Raw genomic sequence first — 25,331 nt, forward strand, 5'->3', positions numbered from 1 at the left:
CCAAACGCCATGAAAATAAAAAAGTTATTCTGCAACAGGGCGTATGAGTTTCGAATGTCACAATAATATACACTGGCTGTCAACAAAACTCATGAAGTTTTTATCAGTGAGTTTTTTTATTCACAAAAAAAAAAAACGTTGTGCTTTAAGCGGCAGTTACCCACCGACGTGTGCCGTACGTACGGACGTTTGTCGTACGAAGCACGTTTGACCGAACTCTCAAGTCCGTAGGAATCAATGTGTGCGTCTGTGTATATGTACAAAACATATTTGTGTGTGTATTGTTTACAGCAAAGCACTGTTGCCATTGACCAGTTTGCATGCATGCTTATGGAAACATCAACTTTTTCCGTTTTAATTTTTGATGTTGTAAAAGGCTGGAATTAATATTAAATAAATATAAATAGATTACATATTTATAATCTGCTCTTTTATATAATTATTTCGAAATATTTTCACAATTTTACATTCTTTAATTAGGTGTTTTTGCATAAAACTGCAAACGGTCAAAAATTAGCGCACAAAAGTTTACTGGGCAACTCCGTCTAGCGAGAGAGTGTTCAGCTGACACGTTCTTACAGAAAAAAATCAAAATTATTTTGATTTTTTCGGTCCGGGCTACGTACGTACGGGCGTTGCACGTCGGTGAGTTTTCGTTTACATTGCACGTTCATAAAATAGGTCGTGTCAGCTGACTCGTTTTTTGTACGTACGTTCGTGAGTAACTGCCGCTTAACTGCCCCCTTACGGATTCAGAATTTCAAAGTTTACACAATTACTTGTGTACACACACATCTGTACGAAAACTCAATGTGGCTCGGCCATTAATCTTTTCCTTTGAACCACATTGCAACTCTGTAAAGAATCGACAAATTGGAAAAACATCAGACGAAAAAATTAGTGCTTCGGAAAAAATTGCACAGAATTTTACAAAATTGGCCAAATATCACGTTGGAAAAAGTGTGAAATAATGTATGAGCGAATAGACAAACCATTCGCATAAATTGTGTTCAGTAAAATACCTTTAAAATGATGGAAATACCTATACAAGTCGCAGTGCGAATCTATCCCTGTCTGCCTCCGCCAATAGCACCAGCAACTACACCTGCATCATCCCCATCAGCTGGCCATGTGGTAGATGTAGTACAGAATTGTGAACCAGACCGGGCGCAAATTGCAGAGCTAAAAGATGATAACGGTAATATCAACGAAACTGGTGAGAAGGTTGAACAAGAACAATCACCAACCAGAACGAGTTTCTGTGTGCAAGCCATACCAATGTCTCTAAATACAGCGGGTACAGCTTTACCTGGCCATTTGGATAATGGCATAGCAGCTGGTCTAATGCAGGTCGGACCGCATTCATTTCCTGTGACACATGCCTTCCCAATCGATTGTACACAAAGTCAGATTTTTCATCAAACTGTATTTCCATTAGTAAGTTTATTTATGGAAGGATTTGATGCATCTGTGGTAACATATGGGCAACGTGGTACCGGTAAAACATATACGCTTTATGGGCCAGGAGTGGATGGTGTATACAAAGAATCTGAGCAGGGTGTAGTGCAAAGATGTGTACGCGAAATATTCGCACACATGGCAAATCATAGAGGTAAGAACTGATGACTGCGCGCGCTTCTATTTGCTAATGTAGGTTTATTATCTTCTATTAGATCGTACATACGCCGTTAATATTGGATGGGTTGAGATTATCGATGATGTTATAAATGACCTTTTGGGTGTGGGCAGTGTACATTGTAATAGTGTTACTGAGGTTTTTCACTGGATACAGCTAGGTTTAAATGCAAGAAGGAGAAGAAGACAGTCACCGCTAATAAACAATCGCCATAACGCTGACCCTCCTCTAAACAGTCATACACTTTTTACGCTTACACTGGAACAACAGTGGGTTTCAAAAGGCCTTATACAGCATCGTCTTTCCACGGCCAGTTTTACTGATTTATGTGGCTCAGATCGTATCTTTATATTGAATGCATTGGATCAACCCACTAGTTTGCCTAAGAATGTTGGATTACAGGCATTGGAGCAAGTAGTGAATACGCTCACGGACCCGGCGCTAATGTATAATGTAAACGGCAATATACCCTATAATCAAACCACATTAACAACACTTTTAAAAGATTCATTCGGTGGGCGCGCTCAGACGCTTGTAATTTTGTGTGTATCACCATTGGAACGAGACTGCAATGAAACAATTTGCAATTTACAGTTTTCTTTCAAAATACAATGTGTTCGAAATTATGTAATTATGAATACTTTTTCTGATGATAATACACCAGTTTCACCAGAAGCAGTAGCACCTGAATTGCCTGTTGTGCTTGGGCGTGGTGTACCCGTAGGGACGGATACATTCGGTTTACAATTTGCTGCTAGTCAGTGGTATAAATTGGTGGCTAATGCCGAGGGACTCTTTGCAAAGTAAGTCTCACATAAGCTCGCGTTTTTACTCTCATATGATTACTAAAATAATAATTAACTTCTTAGATTGGCAGCATCAAACGCAGTCACTGAACTAGATAAAGCACAAATTGAAGAATGGCTTTTCCTTAAGCAAGAATGTGAAGAGTGTTTAAGCTCTGCTGATGCTATACGCTCACAAAAGCAACTCGGACCCATACAAGAAGCTGATGAGCCTGAAGAGCCTGTGAGCGACGGAGAAAATTCGGTGCATCAGAATTCGGACAATGAATCGGATTGTGAATCTGAAAGACCAGATCTAGAGGGGAAACTGGTTGCACTTATGGAGGAATTACGTCTAAAAACAGATACATTAATACAAAGTAAATATAAAGAATTTATGCAGAGCCACCCCAAAGCTATAATGGAGAGTCTAGAGAGAGCGCCACGTAAAGAGACTGCGCAAAGTATGGAAATGGTGTTAAGCGAGCCATGTACATTAAATGAAAAGTTAGATGAACGTAAGACGTCTACTAGTGGCAAGTACCAATGCAAGTTTCAACTCTTATGTATATAATATAAAATTTTTTTTCTTTGATGTCTTAGAACGGCGACGCTCAATACAACCTGGCGCAAGCCTAACAAGTGCTGAGATTGCCATGCTGAATCGCGTAGCTTCACGTGAGCAAGCTGTAGCCAAAGTGACCGATGATTTCCTCGATAGCTCAGGTGATCTACAGAATGCATCGAAGCTACGTGCGGCCATAAATTCGCCCATTGAGAATATACAAAAAAAATTACGTAAGTTGGATACTGATATAGATGCCAGACAACGGCAAATACAAGAAGTCGAACAAACTATGCAGCTTAAACAAAATATCATAACAGAACTGGTAAAAAATAGTGATACACGCTCTACAGCTAAGCAACGTTTCCATAAGAAAAAATCCAAGCTCGAAACTGAGTATGAAAAGACTAAGAAACAGTTGGCCAAAGCAATCGTTCAGGGTAAAGATAAGAGCGAGGTAGAACGTTTACGCGACCTAATCCCCCACATAGAACAACGTCTACAAGATCTCGCATCAATGAAGCATATAGCAGGCGAAAGTGGACAGAAGGTCAAGAAGTTGCAACAGTCATTACATGAGTCCAAAAAGCTTATTGATGATCTGCAAAAGAAATTGAAAAAAGATCGTAAACAACGTGATCAGTTAGAGCATGAGTTGAAAATGCTTAAAGAAAAAGAAAATAATTGTAATAGCAATAGCAATAAAGCTCTTGTGAAGTTAAATACACACTCCAACCAACAACGTGGTGCTTCTAACACCAACGAAGATACACCACATGGTAAGGATCTCAAAGACGTTCAAGCACGCATATCACATTTGGATCATATATTGCGTGAAAAGTCGGAGAATCTCGAACAGTATGTTAATAGCGCTGAAGGTGCTGGTGAAAAAGAAGGACTTCGCCATGAAATACGCAATTTACGACGTACACGCGATCATCTACTCGAACAACGTTGTTCACTCGATCGTAAATTAAAACGTGACAAAATATTATCGCATCGCGAAGAGCGTAAGCTACTCGAATGTGATGAGGCCATAGAAGCTATCGATGCTGCTATTGAATTTAAAAATGAACTCATTTGCGGACACAAATCGATAGATACCAGCGAACGTGTACAGCGTGAGAAGGGTGAAAAAATGTTGATGGCACGTCTAAATAAACTCTCAGCGGAAGAAATGCGTACGCTCCTCTATAAATATTTTACAAAAGTTATTGATTTACGTGACTCATCGCGTAATCTGGAAGTACAATTAATGCAATTAGAACGTGAGCGTGATGCTTGGGAATGGAAAGAGCGTGTGCTTTCGAATGCTGTACGCCAAGCACGTCTCGAAGGAGAACGCAATGCAGTGCTTTTACAGCGTCAACATGAAATGAAACTTACATTAATGTTACGTCATCTTGCAGAGGAGACATCAGCATCTACTAGTTCGATGAGTTTTAGTGATCAACAGCAGCAACAACAACAACGCTATATGCGTCCAACACACCTCGCGCTTGCACATCAACAGCAACAATTTCATACAACTACTAATGGTGCCATAAATACTTCATCACAGTTTACCGATTCCGATCTCGATTTAGACTTTTATAAAAATGTGTTACCAGTTAGTGGTAAAATATTGAAGCCACCAAAGCATGGTGAAATGGAAATCTGTCCAATGCCTGATGCATTGGCTAAATACAAACCGTTGGACAAGTTCAAAGAGAAGGAGCGTGATTCCAAAAATAAATTAATTGCCAAATTCCATGTGCTTACGCGTTACGCAGGTCAATCAATGACTGCTGGCACGGGTGGTTGTGCTGAGGAAGCGGCTGGCGGTAGAGGTCGGAAGAAGGATAAACAGCAGGTGTCCGCAGGCATACCACAGGAGAATCTAAAACGCTTAATATCACCAACACCTGTCACGAAAGTGACAAGGCAGAAAAATAAAATTATTATACAAGATGCAACGCGCAGAAACTAAGCATGAAAAGAAGTAAAACAGTGGGTATTTTATTTACTTTATCTCTATAAATAAATGTATCATTTCGTAGTTAACCGAATGTGCCGTTTGAGGAAAACACCACTTAAAATGACTCGCATTTTATTTGATTGAAAATGTTAGTTTAGTGATTTTCAATTTTTGTAATTTTGAAGATTTCATGTATTTATGCTTTAAAACTTGTTCCACACAAACTTATCGTATTACACTGTAGAACAGTGTTCTTGGCAGCGATATGTTACGTGTTTCGTATGAAAAGCCTAAGCCCATGTAGTTAACATTGCTATGGGTTAAATTCTATATGCAAAAGTCATAATTCTCAGAAAAATTATCTATATACTTGAGAATATTTTAACTCCATAGGTAAGCATCCTTAGGGAGTTAAAATACTACAAACTACAATTATTCAAACTTTAAAAACGTTGGTCAAATCAATCATAAAGATAGTATGTAAAATGGTTAAATGTTCTATAAGAGGTCAAACGTTAACATTTGCACACTTGTAATGAAAATTGCCAGCATAATTTGACAAATTGGGAATAAAAAAATTAGAGCCGCACAATATGGGCATAGGTCTTTCATCCTGAGTTGGAAATCATACCGCCTTAGAAATAAGTTTATTTTTACAGTTGAGCTTCCATATTTTAATATAATTTAATGTATTTTTGTTGTTTTTTTATTAACAAATATAAGACTGTCACAAATATTTTTCATATCTCCCTTTGTGCCAGGTGCTTTTGTACTTATACGTAAATGTATGTATTAAATATGTGTTTACACTTTGCGCATGAAATCTATAAAAATGTGCTATATATTAATATATTTTTTTTTGCAGAAATTTATTATTATTTTTAAATTTAGTTGCTAAGCATTTCCACAAATTTTGCATACTTTTAGTGCGTAGAAGTAGCTTTAAGGTATATTCGTTTATTTTTTGAACACCCACCTTGAATAACAAACAGCTTTAAAATAAACTTTTTTATTACTATTTTATAACAAAAATATTTTGTAGGGCATACACACTAAATTGGGTTTTTGTTGATTTGTAGACTTGACACGAAATTGCTGAACAACAACATATCGCACACCTAGACCTAAAGGAAACTAACTAAAAAATCTGGATTTTCGAAGTTATAAGGCTTCCCAATTCAATACACACCGAACTGTAAACTCGATTTAATAATACCTGCACTAATCAACGAGAAAAAGGTGTATAAAAAGTAAAAATTGCATTGGGGCATATGGGGGAAGCAGTCATTTCGTGATTTCTGAACATTGTGATTTTTGGTGTTGATCGCTGTTTTGATTTAGGTGTGCGATATGTATACGGTTACTCACAAAAATAAGTACACACTTAGTTTATGCTGAAAAAAACCCAAATGCAGTGGCTCACAGCTTAATTGATAAATTTCATCTAAAATATCGCAAATTCCCTAACAGAAACCAATTCAAAAAAATGTCAAAAATTAATCAAAGGTAAGGAGAATTAATCAAAATTTCAAAAATGACCAACAAAATTTTCAAATTTTTTTTTTCAGAATTTCTAGAAAATTTTTGAGGATGCAGTTTTGTAGCCCAATAAATTTTAGTATAATAATGTGGAAGAGAGAAATAGCTAAAAATTTTTCCTGAATTTTCAGATTTTTTTCCTGAATTTTCAGAATTTTTTTCGGCGAGGGTGTTGAGCAATTTCCCACATACAAAATGTATTTTTGTTCATGCGATGTATGGAAGAAATTGCTCAACACCCTCGCCGAAAAAAATTCTGAAAATTCAGGAAATTTTTTTAGCTATTTCTAACTTGCACATTATTATACTAAAGTTTATTGGGCTACAAAACTGCATCCTCAAAAATTTTCTAGAAATTATGAAAAAAAATTCGAAAATTTTGATGGTCATTTTTGAAATTTTGATTAATTCTCCTTACCTTTGAATAACGTTTGACATTTTTTTGAATGGGGTGTCTGTTAGGGAATTTGCGATATTTTAGAGGAAAAATATCAATTAAGCTGTGAGCCACTGCATTTGAGTTTTTTCAGCATAAACCAAGTGTGTACGGTGTGTGTGTAGTGTTGCAAACGCATGAAATTGAAAGTAAAATTTCAGGGAAGCGTTTTCTCTATGTTTTTATATCCGTCTTTTGTGAATTATATTTAAAATTCGTTTATTTTTAATTTATTTTTTGAAACAATTTGCAAAAAAATTTTGATATACAATTAAAAAAATCGATATTACTATTATTAAAAACAACTACAAATTGCAAATTGAAAAACTTTTGATTTTAAATGTATGTAAATCACCATGCTATCAAATATATCCAATCCAATTTTTTTTTATAAATAATATTGATACGTATATTTCAAATGAAAAAGCAGTTTTAAAAAATCGGTTGGCATTTATTTAAAAAATTATTATATATATATGTATATTAGGGTGGGTCAAATTTATTGTTGAAAAGGCACATCCAGTTTCTGAATCTATGGATCATACTGAGTAATATTGTCCATGGGACCATAGGTCTGAAATGAATTTCGAGCCTCCCTAATTTTGTTAGAAAATTTTATATCCCAATCCGAATCCGAACTTGACATTTATTTTCATGTATTTTATTTGTGAGAGTGGCTATTCGAATCGGGATATAAAATTTTCTAACAAAATTAGGGAGTCTCGAAATTCATTTCAGACCTATGGATATAAAATTTTCTAACAAAATTAGGGATGCTCAAAATTCATTTCAGACCTATGGTCCCGTGGACAATAGTACTCAGTATGACCCTTACATTTAGAAACTGGGTGTGCACCTGAAGTGTTTTTCTCCCTTTTTGCCCATAGAATTTGACCCGCCCTAATGTATATGCATAGTTTCCTATTCAACAGAGAATCAGAACCAATTTATTCGATGACAACGTTTACACATGCACTAATCTACAAAAAATTTCAATAGAATAACGCTTCCATCCCTGGGTACTAGAACGTTTATCTTTTATTCGTGCTTCTAGAGATTACACTCTAGAGGTGGTGGATATTTTTTCTATAAAAAAAGTCGGCATCTATAAAATTTGTTCATAATTTAGCGATTATCGAAGGGAAAATTTGAATGGGGAATATAGTTATTTTGTTAACTAGGTCTATGGTAAACTAATAACAGCAATAACTTTGCTACAAATTTCAAAAATATATAAATATCATGATGTAATAATAAAGGTGATGTCAAATACATAACCTCACTTTTTCGGTACCTCTATTTTCCTGCATTTACGTGTATTACAAAGGTATTAAATTGTTATTGGTTCAATTCTTTTTTTCAATCTTCTTTTGGGGAACACAAAGGTACGTTAATCTTTTTGGCTGAACAATTCTAGTAACGGCTTATATAGTTATAACATTTCTAAACATATAGTAAAATCTACTCCGGCCGTAGTAGAACTCAAAGGCAGTTCTGTATGATAGACAACCCTCTAAAATATGCATGCCGAACTTGTCAGAATAAGGGAAAACGTAACGGGATGAGAACACCTGAAATTCACTTCATCATGTATAAATATACAATTTTTCAAAAAAAGTTAAAAAATTAAAAAAAATTTATGGAAATAGTAAAATTTTTTCGAAAAGGAAACTGGCAACTGAGAAAATGGTATACATTTGTTTTCTTTTAATTTTTGAAGCTCTTATTTTCGAAACTATAACAATTGTTTTAAGCTGTAAACCAGGGTTGGGCCTGTAAACTGTTTACATTGTTTACAGCAATTGTTTACATGTAAACAATGTAATTGTTTAGAAGTTAATTGTTTACGTAAACAATTCATTTTTGAAAACAATTGTAAACAATTAATTTTTTTGCTTTTATTATGAGTCAGAAACAATCTACTACTAATTAAGCATTTTCATTATTTTTGAAACAGTTTTCCAAGCTTGTAAAAAAATAATAAAAAACATGCGCTTTAATATTTAGTATTTTAATTTTTTTATTCATTTTCACTGTCCGATTCTTCGTTGTTTTGGCCAATTTTCATTTTATAATAAATAAAAAAGTAACTTTTTGGACCCTTCAAATCGATCTGTTTGACTTGACAGTTTACAATATAAGTTGAAGTGACAAATGCTGCTAAATGCTTACAATTGTTTACAATGAAAGTGTAAACAATCCAAAAAATGTTATAAACGCGCTACCCTGCTGTAAACACAATGTCCTAACGCCGCGAAAAATCGTTTGTTTTAGCATTCAAGTCCTAAAGTAAAGAATAAAAAAAAAATTGTTAATTGTTTTTATCCTTAGTTCTGTATATGGCCCGAAAGTTTTAGATTTGAAATTCGAAAGCCGATAACTATGTTTCGGAAGCTAACTTCGAAAAACGAAACAATTAATTTATTCAATCTTCTAAACAAATGTTTTTGCTCCAATACCCAAAAAACAATAGTTTTGCCGTAAAGTGTTATACGTATATTCAAATAATTAAAAAAAAAACTGAAAAAATACTCAAATTATTTTCCTTAAATGTATGCGAAATTATTTTTAAAATTAAATCAATAATACATACACATGTACATTTTACATATTTACATTTACAATTTAAGAAATATTTTTATGTACTTTAACATAACACGCGCTTCCTCAATGAATAAAATTTAAGTTTTTTGTTTTATATTTTTTAATCCATTATAAGAATGATCAAATTAATGTTTACTTTAATAGTTATTAAGTTTGTTCGTATAGAATTTTTACATACAAATTATTTTTATAACTTATTTTTAAGTTGATTCCATAAGTGTCATACTTTTAGGGCACTATTTACATTTGCATTATTTTAAGTTATTTTTACAACAAAAATTAAAACTAAAACTTAAAAAATTAAAAAAAAACGTTACAATATTGCTCAATTCAAAAAGTAGACTTAATATTTAAATCGCACTGAAATTCAGTGTAATACTCACGCCCACATAACGGCATTTAGCAATCACGAATTCTTTTTATGTAGTGTTTTGCAATAACTGTACTCTTAACTAAAAAAAAAAAAATCATGATCACGAGACAATTTTTAAAGATTTTATTTAATAAGTAGAATGCATATTTCAAAATAAAGCAAACAGGAAAAAAATATTATCGTAAATTAAAATTTTTGATACCCCGTTAATATTTGAAATTTTGTTATATTTTGATGAAATACCACAATTATTGTACGACACTACACACACAATATATGTACATATAAAAACTTATTGAGATTATTTTCGAATGCTTGTACTGTAATATTTATAGTTAAACTGTTAATATCAGTTGTATACACAAATCATGAAATAAATGTTCACCGAACTTGTACATCTTTGTGGTCACAAGCAATAATCGCCTAGGTTCTATGTAAAAGGAAATTAGGCTATTATATGTAGCTTGTGACCGCAGATATAAGAGTGACTTTACACGTCAAGTCGTTCCACTTGATCAACCAAAACTCATTGAAGTGAGTGAAAATTTTGTCATTATAGGGTACAACCCCTTTGCAAAAGGAGCTGCTGAAATGTATACGAATTGCGATGATACAGGGTGTAGAAAATTTAAAAGTGTACATTAGACTGGGTCGATTTATTAACCGATATCGCGCCATCGATTTTTCGATAGGATTTGGGCTCAGGAAAAACAAGTTCCACTACACATACCCAAAGAAATAATTTTCGAGCCTGCGAAAAATATATCCGAAAAGATATATTTTGGGTCTTGGGTAGTGTTTTGGTCGAAAAATTGACCCTTTCGCCATTTTTTTTCGCAGTCTCGAAAATGTTTTTTTGGGTATGCGTAGTGGAACTTTTGCTGAGCTCAAATCCTATCGAAAAATCGATGGCGCGATATCGGTTAACTTTCGTCCATACAAATCGACACAGGTTAATGTAAATACATGCCACTTTGTGAACCAACTTGGCTTTTGGACTTCCAAACTGTAGAACGGTGGAACCCAAAATCCTCAAAGCCCTAGCAACATAAAAATTTACGTTGCCCCTAAGTGGCCTGTATATTTGTATAGTGGAGCAACATTTAAAAAAACTGAACCGGCTCATATTGCATAGAAAATAAATTGGGTACACTATATATTAAGTGACTAGGGAGAGGGGTTATGGGTGGTGGGAAGAGGTAGGGGGTGATCTCCCTTTCTAAAAATACCACCCCATCCACAGGAGGCTTATAGTTTGATCACAATTTAATATTAAAGTTAGCAAGCGAAAAATGCAAGAAAACTCAGTGAATTGAGCAAATATGGTGCTACCAGACATTAAAATATGCATAAATAAACAACGACTCAATATTGCGTGATTTTTTATGCCAAATTTTCAATTTGTTATGAAATAAACGTAAATTAAAAAAAAAAAAACGCAGCAGTCAAAAATTTGGAATAAAAATAAAAAATTTAAAATTTTTATAAAGTAAACGTAAATTATTTAAGAAAAAAAATAAAAATGCCCGCAGGCGAAAATTAATAAAAAATTGCGCCATTTTTTTCCAAATTTTCTATTTTTATAAAATATACGGAGTTGAATGAAAAAGGTCTGTTTTCCTCGTTGGTACTATTAAAACATTTTTCATGAGTTGGTAATATTTAAGGCATCTGGTAGCACCAAGCAAGCAGTGAATTACATAAAATGGCTGAATGCTGGTGTTCGGGGAAAGTAAACAAATAAATTATTAAATTTTACAATAATACGTAAATTTAAACAAAAGCAAATAGTCGTTTGTTGTTTTATAAACATTGTGGAGTGTGCTTATGTATAAAATTCTTATGAAAGTGTTCGTATGTATATAGATAAAAAGTGAGAGTTATACCACAGTAACTTTAACAACTAATTACTAATAAATTGTTAATAACAATTAAATATTACTTACTGCTTCCGGTTGGGGAACTCCTAGAGAACCTAAGTGCAAAATTTGGTTTACGAATAAAACCAATTGGTCCCTTAATGTATAGCCAACCCAATAAATTTTAAATTAAAATTAAAAAAAAAATTTACTTAAAAAAAAAATTCAAATTGCTCCACAAAGTGACCTATATATTTTTGTAGAGGAATATTTGGGCGTTACTTTGATCAAAAAGTTGCAAAATTTGAAAAAAATTAATACAAAAATTGATAAACAATTTTTTAAGTACGGAAAAAGTACTATGAGAATCATGTACATTTTTTTTTGTAACTTGAAATTTGTTGGTCCAAACAAAAAAAAAACCGCAAGGGAAAGTAGCCAATTTTCGACACACTGTATCAGGGTGAATTATGAAGGAATTGCATCTTAATATTTCGGCCATTACTTTTACACAAGCGATGTACCCTGCAATGACACATTTTTAGGAACTTTTGGGGGATTTTGGAGATAAGAAGTTTTTCGATTGGGAGCACTTGACGTAAAAAGTACCATAAATATTTTTTTCTTTTGAACATCAAGCGCCGTTTTCTCATATGAACTTAAAAGTTTATCCACACTATAAAGACAAATTTTGTTAACGAAATTTTTTTTAAAGTTTACATGAGAAATCAGGCCTTACAAACTTTAATGTGATTACAACACACCTAATGCTGCAAAAAGAAGCAACTAATGTGTTAATTACATATAAATATACACATCAACTTATTATACATACATATACATATATGGGGTATTCCATCCCATTTCGACCAATTTTGAACCCGACCCCTTTAGAATTGGCTGAAAGTTTTTCTTTTTCTAGCTTACGAAAGACGTTTTTTAGAAGTTTTTCAAATTTTTTCATCCAACTCAAAAAAAGTTATGAATTTTTAAAAAAACACCGTTTTTGTTTTCAAAATGCTATAACTTTTTCAAAAATTGACCGTTTGGGATCTTTTTTTTTTTTTTAAATTTGTTTTTAAATGTACTTTTCGGAAAAAATACAAAAAAATGTTTAAAGTTTTTTTTTTTATTTTTTCAGTTTTTTCATAAAAAACTTCAATCAATTCTGCAATGATCCCCACTAATCCCGGAATGGGCCGAGAATTTTTTTTTTTTATTTAATTGAAAAAAAAACTTTAAATTTTTTTTTTGTATTTTTTCCGAAAAGTACATTTAAAAACATATTTAAAAAAAACGGTCAATTTTTGAAAAAGTTATAGCATTTTGAAAAAAAGGGCGAAATTCGAAAAATCTCGAAAAACTGAAAAATTACAAAAAAAAACTACAAATTTTTTTGAATTTTTTCCGAAAAGTACACTTAAAAACAAATTTTAAAAAAAAAAAAGATCGCAAACGGTCAATTTTTGAAAAAGTTATAGCATTTTGGAAACAAAAACGGTGTTTTTTTTAAATTCATAACTTTTATTGAGTTGGATGAAAAAATTTGAAAAACTTTTGAAAAACGTCTTTCGTAAGCTAGAAAAAGAAGAACAACTTTTAGCCAATTCTAAAGGGGTCGGGTTCAAAATTGGTCGTAATGGGATGGAATACCCCATATGTATCTATGTATTTACATCAAAACTACTTATAAGGTACTTTTCAATTAAATGCCATATGTTTGCATACACAGTACACAGGATATATACACAAAAATTATTTCATATATAAATATACTAAATAGATACATACATATACATATATACATACATTATATATATATTAGCAGGTTAAATAAATACAATAAATAAGTAGTAATAAATAATTTTTAATGCGCTAGTTTTCAATTGAAAAAGCAAGTATTACAAATGCATTGTAGGTAAGTAAAGCATTCCAAATAACGAAAGGCTACCCCTTTTTTATAAGCTTTTATTTACTTTCACTTGGCTGTTGTCTGTAATCAAATCTTGCAAGTCCGATTGAGCTGAAATTTTGCCCGCATGTATAACTCCGATGACAATGCAATATTACTTTGCGAGAATTCGATAAATTAATCGACAACTGAGTTATCGACAAAGATTTGTATTCACAAGGGAATAAAAGCCTAAAGGCCCCATTACTGATACTTAGTATAGACTTGACTTGACTTGGCGTAAACTTGGCAACTTAGGCACGTTATACTCCACTTAGCGCATAAAACCTGGCATCATAATTAGCTTTGAAATTTATTTTTAAATAAATGTCAATTTGTATGACAAAATGTCAAAATTAAATGGAAACAAACAAATGGCATCTCAAAATGTAGACGTCACTTTGAACTTACATAGAAAATCAGAATTCAACAGATTTCTAGGTCAAGTTAAGTGTTGCTAAGTTTTAAGTAATCAGTAACATGCAATGTTCATTTAACAGAACTGTAAGTGACAGTTCTCAAGTCAAGTCAAGTCTATGCTAAGTATCAGTAATGGGCCCTTAAGTCCTCAAGAACGCAGGTAACTTCGCTTCGCTTGTGTATGCAACGCTAAATGTTGCATACTTTTCTGCGCACTTGATTTTGTTTTACAGATTTTTGGCGATGGAACAGGGCAGAGATCTGCAATAAGTAGTTGTAAACTGAACGCGACATAGGCAAATTCACAATAAAATATGATTTTAAGTTGGTTAACGCTCGAATAGAAGAACTTGACTGTTCAAAGTTGACTTCGAAGGAACCTTGTAATGTTGATGCATTAAAAGAAATGGATAGGATGAGAAACGTTACAAATAACTAAGTAAAGATTACATAACTAATTTAAACAATATTTTACCCTACTAGAAATTAAAAAAAATTATATTTAAATTAAATTTAAGAAAAAAGCTTTTCTAAGAAAAAGCTTTTATTACTTCTTAATAAAATTAACTAAAAAGTAAAAAAATTAATTGACTGTAAAGAAATATAACACTTTATAAATTCATTGTAACCTTTAACGATGATTAAGCTTTTTCGTCTGCGACAAAAAAATTCCATATTGTACATAATTATATATTTTTAACATTAAAACTTTACAGCTAAATTATTAAATCTTACAGTTTATATCACAGTCCCAATTGTTGTAATAAAAGCGTGTTACATTGTGATAGCAAGATAAGGAGGTCCTAAATGTTCTTAATTATACCATCAAAATTTAACACTCTTTTTTTTAGAACAATTGGGACTGTGATATAAACTGTAAGATTTAATAATTTAGCTGTAAAGTTTTAAGGTTAAAAATATATAATTATGTACAATATGGAATTTTTTTGTCGCAGACGAAAAAGCCGATTCATCGTTAAAGGTTACAATGAACATATAAAGTGTTACATTTCTTTACAGGCAATTTATTTTTTACTTTTTAGTTAATTTTATTAACCAATAATAAAAGCTTATTTTTAAAAAAGTTTTTTTTTCTTTTTTTTTCTTTAATTTTATCTGCTGTTTACAGTTGTCGATCAAGATATAAGTAGATCATAGCAGTGCCTTTCAGTCGAGATAGCTCTGAAGAAAGTAGCAGAAGTTCTGAAGGTAGCGTGTATTCAAGGCAATAATCTCACAGGATACTTTATTAAGAAGTGTCCCGCAAAGCAAAGAAGCATTTGAGAGACTTCGCTCCGTCCGGGTTCCCGGCCATAAATGTATATAAGGTAACGAAACGGCCTATGAGTTGGCAAAGGAGGGTGCAGCACTCGATGAATCGACGGTAAATGTTCCAATCCGTTTGGGAGAAATCTAAAGGAGATAGGAGTGGCATATGATCCATCAAGCAAGAAAGCCGTGGACTGAAGCGCGGGGCTGCAACATCTCTAAGACCTACGACATTACACTCACAAAGTTGCTGATATCTGTAAAGGGTGAGTAGGCGTAAAGCTCACGATGGTCATACGCTGCCTTCTGGCATCACATGCTTGAAAGTTAGACCGTCAGTAACCGCTTCCCAAGGCAGTCGGTTCTATGTACCGGAGCGACTGGGGATTTTTCCCGACCAAGGACTGCCATTTCAGTGTAACCCTATTTAATTTGTTGCGTCCCTCCCACCCCACCGTCAGTAACAGCAGAATTGCAAGCTGCAGGAAAAAACGGTTGAACACGTTCTGTGTTCGTGTCTTGTGCTCACGAGGTCAAGGTTCTAGCTACTAGGGCTAGCAGATCTGTCAGATTTCGAGCCAGCAACTAGAAAACTTAGTATTTGTCAAAAGGACGGGGTTATTTTTATAAAAAAAGTAAGTCCTGGCACTTAATTGAGGGTTATCCGTTTGGACGTCAAACAAATAACTTAGCCTCCGTAATGCTAAGCGTTGATAGCCTGCATAGAAAAAAATGCAAGGCGTGATAACCTCCGAAGAGATTTTAGGCCGAGCTTCTCTACCAATATGCGTGGTACTCCTTTTTTTAATTTTTCCTACATACTGCCGGGACGGGACCTACATGTTTTACGCCTACTCCGAACGGCATATGCAAGGCACGTGAGTTTCCACTGAGAAGCGTTTCATGGCAGAAATACACTCGGAGTGTTTGCCAAATCACCTTTTTTAGGTAGGTTCTTTCTGTGTCTGTCCACCAAACAAGGACCCCATAGTAAAGGGTAGGCTTTACAATCCCTGTAAACACCACATGAGGGCGAGCGAGGCCATAGATCCCACGTACACCCCAGCGTTTTTTTCATGCACAAAGTGCCGTCGAGGCCTTCTTCACTTTCTCTTCCACATTGAGCTTTTACGACAATTTACTGTCCAGAATGATTTCTAGATATATTGTAAAAGTTTTCTTCTGCAGGGTCAAGCTTAATACTTACTTTATTGGCGCTTAACCATTTAAACGGTTATGGCCGTCCAAAAAGGAGCGCCAGTCGCTTCTGCGCTCAGCTAACTGGTGCAACTTGGTCACACCAAGGGAGTTTAAATCGTTTTCCACCTGGTCCTTCCAGCGGAGTGGGGACCACCCTTTTCCTCTTCTTCCATAGAGAGGCTCCGATAAAAATATTTTCTTAGCCGGAGCGTCGTCTATCATTCGTATAACATGCCCTAGCAGGCGGGAAAGAACTTAACCTTTCAATTGCGTAGTCCAAAGTAGCATTTATTGGCAAAAGTGATTCTTCACTGGATTTTGGAGCTGATATTGTTGTTTGTGAAAGAAGTCTATTGCTATTTCAAAGTTATGGCTGCCAACAGTAGTGTGGTTCCGCGACATTTGGCGCAGTTTGCAGGATCTACTTTCTTGTGGACTGGGTAAAGAAGACTTAGATTGCCATCGTCGGGCATGCACTCCTCCGACCATATTTTGAAAACAAGCTGATGCATGCGCCTTACCAACTCCTCTCCCCCATATTTGAATAGCTCCGCAGGCAATCCATCTGTGCTATCCTATCCTCGCCTTAGCTTGGGCGTAGTCCAGTTTGGGACATTATAAAAATAAATAAATGTAAGGCGCGATAACCTCCGAAGAGATTTTAGGCCGAGCTTCTCTTCCAATTTGCGTCGTGCTCCTTTTTTAATTTTTCCTACAAATTGGTGGGACGGGACCTACTGGTTTTATACCGACTCCGAACGGCATCTGCGAGCCAGATGAGTTTTCTCTGAGAGCTTTTCATGGCAGAAATACACTCAGAGTGCTTGCCAAACACTGCCGAGGGGCGACCCCGCTTATAAAAACTGTCTTCTAATTGAAAAACCTTATTTCTAAAATTTTGATGTTGCTTTGCCCGGGGTGTGAACGAAGGACATTCGGTGTGGTAGGCGGAGCACGCTACCATCACACCACGGTGGTGGGACATTATACCTCTTAGTGAATGACCAAGTATGTATTTCCCGAATCGCTTGATCCATCCAAGCGGTAATTGTTGGAAGACGCTTTCCACTTATGATAACTGCAACATCATTTGCGTGCACCGTAAGTTTTACGGGTCTCTCTTTGAACCACCTGAGCAGCGGGGTGATAACCAGCGTCCACAGCAGAGGTCATAATACCCGAGCTTGCGGCGTGCCCTTGTCCAGCCGATCCATCTGGTTAGGATTGGATTCATGTTGCACTCTATATACACATCTATCAGCCTCTCAAAGGTTTAGAGCAAAAATTATATTAAGCTAATGTGTCTGTAGTCTTTGGGATACATATGAACGATCTTCCCCGCCTTTAGTATAAAAACTACACGAGCGGTTCTCAAAGAGTGGGGTAAAATCCTATGCACTAGAGGTTTACGCCGATCACTTTATCGGCGGCGGCAGCGTAGGCTCTATTATATACCGGTGGCGGCGGCGTGGTCGGCGCGCTGGCATACGCCGGTGCTCTTACTTTAAAAGGCTTAATTTTTATATTTAGAAAAATAATAACTATTTAGAAAAGGTTTTGTTTGTATGTATTTAAGGAAATCAACGTGTTGGCCATTTCGGAACGATCCGGGGTTTTTGCCTCAAGATCTCGCAGACCGTTCACAAATATTCAGGAGTAGCTCCTTGTGGAGGGATTGTCCCTCGTTCACTTACTCCAGAGAGGCTTCGAACCTAACCCCGGTCTTTGGAATGGTACTGCTGCGTCTGCTGAAAAAATATGGATACATAAAATAGCCACAATTTTGTCTGCATATCTAGCACAAAGCGTAGTTTCACCTAGGGTTAACTCCGTCTTGAACACAACTTCTTTAAATCATTTGCGGCTCCTTGGCGGTCACGCACAAAGGCGACTTAAGGTTGCTATTAATGGTCTATTAATACACGCGACTCTCGTGGCACAGGGCGCCTCCAGTTTTTTCGGCTCTTTTTAAGAGCTACAATTCCCGATGTGCGAACAGTAGCAATCCCGACCACCAGTCGCTACCACGCCTCCTGACCCTCACACCATATTCCAGCACAGAAGCTATAGGACTGCGACTTCGAATTCATACCTTCGTCGGCATCGCTTTTCTAGAAGCTCTAGGTGTAGCTCCGAAGAATTTCCAACGGATGCTTTTGTCGCGCTATGCTGCCGAACTACACCAAAAAATCACCTTGAAACGTTAGGGAGTGACTATTCAGCCAAGGATGCCACCTTCGAAATCATAAGCAATCTAAGTGGAAGTCATTGCGTAATGGGTGAAAATCGTATAATCCTCGGCGCATCTTCATAATTAAAATTTTACAAAGACACTGGATAAAATTTTTAAAATGTAGACCAAAGTTTGCAGATGTTTGTGTTCACAGCATTGATTTCAATTGTCTTCCCCCAGCGGGTTAGGGGGTCAGAATATACCCGCGGTAGGTATGCCTGCCGTAAGAGGCGACTAAAATACCAGATTAAAGGGGCTGTGTAGCGCAACCCTTCAGGTTGCCAGTGCAATATACAGCTTCTCCAAACCCAATTGTCAACCTCACCTATCCGCGGCGAATCCTGTTCCACTAACAGACGATGTTCTGGCGACCCCAAGCTCCTCATGGAGGGAGGGTTGGGCTGGAGGTTTAATGTGGCCATATAAATCGTTCCCGAGATGGTCGGGCTAGCACCTTAATGGTGCTGTGTTACCGGAGCGTACCGAACCTGTATCCGGCAAAGGACCATCACATCGATAAAACTCCCCAAAGCCTTCGGGGAGCAACCTTATCGCTACAGCAACAACAACAACAAAAACGTTTCAATAGGCTTCGTTAAATCAAAACGATATTTTAGAAAGAAAGTTGATCGATTTGAAGTTATTCATCATTTCAAAGGTGTATTTATGCCCCTAGAACCTACTAAAGGATTTTGCGTCGCTGATTTCGCTTATTCTTTCAGCCAATCGCAATATAAATTTTTTTATAAAAATCGGCACCTTTTTTGCTTTTGTAACAACTTGAGGACAATTTGAAACGTCTTGGGTCATTTTATTTGAACTCATTGTTCATTATTAATTTTTTGAAAAAAAAAAAAAACACAAAGTGAGCATATAAATTTATGATATAACGACCCTAGTCGGCGGCGGCGTTTATCGGCGGCGTATATCTCTACTATGCACTATATAGAGCCATTCCGCTATAGCTCTACTCGAAATTTGTAGCGTGGCAGGAAATACACCATCTGGGCCCGTGATATAAGCTTAGAGAAAGTCTTTCCTGCTTATTCGATCTTGGCCCGGCACTACCAGCGCCGTGATCGAAATGTAAGTACTGTCTGCTACCTCTTCTGTATCATTTCCCGATGGGACACATGTTTTTATTTGTTTCTGGACTATATTTCCTCTCGCTTGTTTCGATGTAGCACTCAATATCCGCATACAAATTTTTCCATTAGACTCCCTTCGACCTGGAAACTTCAAGCTTGTAGATAATCAACATATCCCTATACGCGTCCCTGCACGGTTCGCTCGAGCATCATACTCTACTATGGAGGCTTTGCTTTCCCTCTGAACCTTCTTAGAGGGCAAGATTTAATGTACGGGCCATAAGTGTCTTTGATAGAAAGTCCCCCAGTTCCTCTTTATTTCAACCTCTTTTGGGTTATCCCAGTTTTGCTTCTACGTTGTTCTGCAATTCGATCCAGTTTTTTGACCTAGGGTTTCCAAAGGTACCTCCCTTCTATACCGTCTTTAGCAGCTGACGTACGCATGGTCGGAGTAGGAAATGGTCGAGAAGCAAATTGCTTTGCAGTATTTAACAAAATATAGACTCGTCTCTATCATTTGTATCACCTCTTCCACACGCATTGCGGCGTCCTTTCCGGTTGTGGATAGCTTCTAATTACTTTTGGGATTTCACGTTATGTAATTGGAAAAATTTCAATTATATTTTTAGTTCCTTTCCAAAATATAGGGATATAAATTACATTTGAACAGTGTATTTTATTTTATTTTTTTTCAATTACAAAATTTATAGTACTCGAGCCTCGAAAAAACAAAATTACTTTTGAATTTTTATACTCAGTTGAGCAGAGCTCACAGAGTATATTAACTTTGATTGGATAACGGTTGGCTGTACAGGTATAAAGGAATCGAGATAGATATGGACTTCCATATATCAAAATCATCAGGATCGAAAAAAAATTTGATTGAGCCATGTCCGTCCGTCCGTCCGTCCGTCCGTCCGTCCGTCTGTCCGTTAACACGATAACTTGAGTAAATTTTGAGGTATCTTGATGAAACTTGGTATGTAGGTTTCTGAGCACTCATCTCAGATCGCTATTTAAAATGAACAATATCGGACTATAATCACGCCCCCTTTTTCGATATCGAAAATTTCGAAAAACAGAAAAAGTGCGATAATTCATTACCAAAGACGGATAAAGCGATGAAACTTGGTAGGTGAGTTGAACTGATGACGCAGAATAGAAAACTTGTAAAATTTTGGACAATGGGCGTGGCACCGCCCACTTTTAAAAGAACGTAATTTAAAATTTTGCAAGCTGTAATTTGGCAGTCGTTGAAGATATCATGATGAAATTTGGCAGGAACGTTACTCCTATTACTATATGTATGCTTAATAAAAATTAGCAAAATCGGAGAACGACCACGCCCACTTTAAAAAAAATTTTTTTAAGTCAAATTTTAACAAAAAATTTAATATCTTTACAGTATAAAAGTAAATTATGTCAACATTCAACTCCAGTAATTATATGGTGCAACATAATGCAAAATGAAAAGAAAATTTCAAAATGGGCGTGGCTCCGCCCTTTTTCATTTAATTTGTCTAGGATACTTTTAATGCCATAAGTCGAACAAAAATTACCAATCCTTGTGAAATTTGGTAGGGGCTTAGATTCTGGGACAATAACTTATTTCTGTGAAAAAGGGCGACATCGGTTGAAGCCACGCCCAGTTTTTATACACAGTCGACCGTCTGTCCTTCCGATCTGCCGTTAACACGATAACTTGAGCAAAAATTGATATATCTTTACTAAACTCAGTTCACGTACTTATCTGAACTCCCTTTGTATTGGTATAAAAAATGGCCGAAATCCGACTATGACCACGCCCGCTTTTTCGATATCGAAAATTACCAAAAACGAAAAAAATTCCATAATTCTATACCAGATACGAAAAAAGGGATGAAACATGGTATTTGGATTGGTTTATTGACGCAAAATATAACTTTAGAAAAAAACTTTGTAAAATGGGTGTGACACCTACCATATTAAGTAGAATGAAATCAAAAAGTTCTGCAGGGCGAAATAAAAAACCCTTGAAATCTTGGCAGGAATACTGTTCGTGGTATTATATATAAATAAATTAGCGGTATCCAACAGATGATGTTCTGGGTCACACTGGTCCACATTTCGGTCGATATCTGGAAAACGCCTTCACATATACAACTACCACCACTCCCTTTTAAAAGCCTCATTAATACCTTTAATTTGATACCCATATCGTACAAACACATTCTAGATTCACCCCTGGTCCACCTTTATGGCGATATCTCGAAAAGGCGTCCACCTATAGAACTAAGCCCCACGCCTTTTTCAAATACTCATTAACAACTTTCGTTTGATATCCATATTGTACAAACGCATTCTAGAGTCACCCCTGGTCCACCTTTATACCGATATCTCGAAAAGGCGACCACTTATACAACTACCACCACTCCCTTTTAAAACCCTCATTAATACCTTTAGTTTGATACCCATATCGTACAAACATATTCTAGAGTCATCCCTGGTCCACCTTTATGGCAATATCTCGAAAAGGCGACCACCTTTAGAACTAAGGCCCACTCCCTTTTAAAATACTCATTAACACTTTTCATTTGATACCCATATCGTACAAACATATGCTAGAGTCACCCCTGGTCCACCTTTATGGCGATATCTCGAAAAAGCGACCACCTATAGAACTAAGGCCCACTCCCTTTTAAAAAGACTCATTAACACCTTTCGTTTGATACCCATATTGTACAAACAAAGTCTAGAGTCACCCCTGATCCACCTTTATGGCGATATCTCGAAAAGGCGACCACCTATACAACTACCACCACTTCCTTTTGAAACCCTCATTAATACCTTTAATTTGATACCCATATCGTACAAACGTATTCTAGAGTCACCCCTGGTCCACCTTTATGGCGATATCTTGAAAAGGCGTCCACCTATAGAACTAAGCCCCACGCCCTTTTAAAATACTCATTAACACCTTTCGGTTGATACCCATATCGTACAAACACATTCTAGATTCACCCCTGGTCCACCTTTATGGCGATATCTCGAAAAGGCGTCCACCTATAGAACTAAGCCCCACGCCCTTTTCAAATACTCATTAACACCTTTCGTTTGATACCCATATCGTACAAACACATTCTAGATTCACCCCTGGTCCACCTTTATGGCGATATCTCGAAAAGGCGTCCACCTATAGAACTAAGCCCCACTCCCTTTTCAAATACTCATTAACACCTTTCGTTTGATACCCATATCGTACAAACACATTCTAGATTCACCCCTGGTCCACCTTTATGGCGATATCTCGAAAAGGCGTCGACCTATAGAACTAAACCCACGCCCTTTTGAAATACTCATTAACGCCTTTCGTTTGATACCCATATCGTACAAACACATTCTAGATTCACCCCTGGTCCACCTTTATGGCGATATCTCGAAAAGGCGTCCACCTATAGAACTAAGCCCCACGCCCTTTTCAAATACTCATTAACACCTTTCGTTTGATACCCATATTGTACAAACGTATTCTAGAGTCACCCCTGGTCCACCTTTATGGCGATATCTCGAAAAGACGTCCACCTATAGAACTAAGCCCCACGCCCTTTTCAAATACTCATTAACACCTTTCGTTTGATACCCATATTGTACAAACGTATTCTAGAGTCACCCCTGGTCCACCTTTATGGCGATATCTCGAAAAGGCGTCCACCTATAGAACTAAGCCCCACGCCCTTTTAAAATACTCATTAACACCTTTCGTTTGATACCCATATTGTACAAACGCATTCTAGAGTCACGCCTGGTCCACCTTTACGCCGATATCTCGAAAACGCAGCCACCTATACAACTACCACCCCTCCCTTTTAAAACCCTTATTAATACCTTTAATTTGATACCCAAATCGTACAAACACATTCTAGATTCACCCCTGGTCCACCTTTATGGCGATATCTCGAAAAGGCGTCCACCTATAGAACTAAGCCCCACGCCCTTTTCAAATACTCATTAACACCTTTCGTTTGATACCCATATTGTACAAACGCATTCTAGAGTCACCCCTGGTCCACCTTTATACCGATATCTCGAAAAGGCGACCACTTATACAACTACCACCACTCCCTTTTAAAACCCTCATTAATACCTTTAGTTTGATACCCATATCGTACAAACATGTTCTAGAGTCAACCCTGGTCCACCTTTATGGCGATATCTCGAAAAAGCGACCACCTATAGAACTAAGGCCCACTCCCTTTTAAAAAGACTCATTAACACCTTTCGTTTGATACCCATATTGTACAAACAAAGTCTAGAGTCACCCCTGGTCCACCTTTATGGCGATATCTCGAAAAGGCGACCACCTATACAACTACCACCACTTCCTTTTGAAACCCTCATTAATACCTTTAATTTGATACCCATATCGTACAAACACATTCGAGAGTCACCCATGTTCCACCTTTATGGCGATATCTCGAAAAGGCGTCCACCTATAGAACTAAGGCCCACTCCCTTTTAAAATACTCATTAACACCTTTCGTTTGATACCCATATTGTACAAACGCATTCTAGAGTCACCCCTGGTCCACCTTTATACCGATATCTCGAAAAGGCGACCACCTAGACAACTACCACCACTCCCTTTTAAAACCCTCATTAATACCTTTAGTTTGATACCCATATCGTACAAACATATTCTAGAGTCATCCCTGGTCTACCTTTATGGCAATATCTCGAAAAGGCGTTCACCTATTCAACTACCACAACTCCCTTTTAAAAATACTTATTAACACCTTTCGTTTGATACCCATATTGTACAAACAAAGTCTAGAGTCACCCCTGGTCCACCTTTATGGCGATATCTCGAAAAGGCAACCACCTATACAACTACCACCACTTCCTTTTGAAACCCTCATTAATACCTTTAGTTTGATACCCATATCGTACAAACACATTCTAGATTCACCCCTGGTCCACCTTTATGGCGATATCTCGAAAAGGCGTCGACCTATAGAACTAAACCCACGCCCTTTTGAAATACTCATTAACGCCTTTCGTTTGATACCCATATCGTACAAACACATTCTAGATTCACCCCTGGTCCACCTTTATGGCGATATCTCGAAAAGGCGTCCACCTATAGAACTAAGCCCCACGCCCTTTTCAAATACTCATTAACACCTTTCGTTTGATACCCATATTGTACAAACGTATTCTAGAGTCACCCCTGGTCCACCTTTATACCGATATCTCGAAAAGGCGACCACCTAGACAACTACCACCACTCCCTTTTAAAACCCTCATTAATACCTTTAGTTTGATACCCATATCGTACAAACATATTCTAGAGTCATCCCTGGTCTACCTTTATGGCAATATCTCGAAAAGGCGTTCACCTATTCAACTACCACAACTCCCTTTTAAAAATACTTATTAA

General features: G+C 36.3%; 1 protein-coding gene across 2 annotated transcripts; it reads left to right on the forward strand.

Annotated features, from left to right (window-relative positions):
* Positions 1-882: 882 nt before the first annotated feature.
* cos (kinesin-like protein costa) lies at positions 883-12,888 on the forward strand. 2 transcript variants are annotated; one of them, XM_067771895.1, is made up of 4 exons: positions 883-1,612; positions 1,674-2,439; positions 2,506-2,957; positions 3,025-12,888. In XM_067771895.1, exons 1-4 carry the CDS (start codon positions 1,030-1,032, stop codon positions 4,953-4,955), a joined length of 3,732 nt encoding a protein of 1,243 aa, XP_067627996.1. In that variant the 5' UTR covers positions 883-1,029; the 3' UTR covers positions 4,956-12,888. The 2 variants fall into 2 exon arrangements, with proteins under 2 accessions (XP_067627996.1, XP_067627997.1); XM_067771896.1 differs by having other exon boundaries at positions 2,506-2,939.
* Positions 12,889-25,331: the final 12,443 nt, after the last annotated feature.

Source organism: Eurosta solidaginis, chromosome 3 (assembly GCF_040869045.1).
Source record: "Eurosta solidaginis isolate ZX-2024a chromosome 3, ASM4086904v1, whole genome shotgun sequence".
NCBI lineage: Eukaryota > Metazoa > Arthropoda > Insecta > Diptera > Tephritidae > Eurosta > Eurosta solidaginis.

Excerpts from the sequence above, each read along its gene's own strand:
- cos (XM_067771895.1), top strand. The coding sequence starts at position 1,030 with ATGATGGAAATACCTATACAAGTCGCAGTGCGAATCTATCCCTGTCTG. Across the intron at positions 1,613-1,673 it reads ACACATGGCAAATCATAGAG|ATCGTACATACGCCGTTAAT; the intron begins GTAAGAACTGAT and ends ATCTTCTATTAG. Across the intron at positions 2,958-3,024 it reads ACGTAAGACGTCTACTAGTG|AACGGCGACGCTCAATACAA; the intron begins GCAAGTACCAAT and ends TTGATGTCTTAG.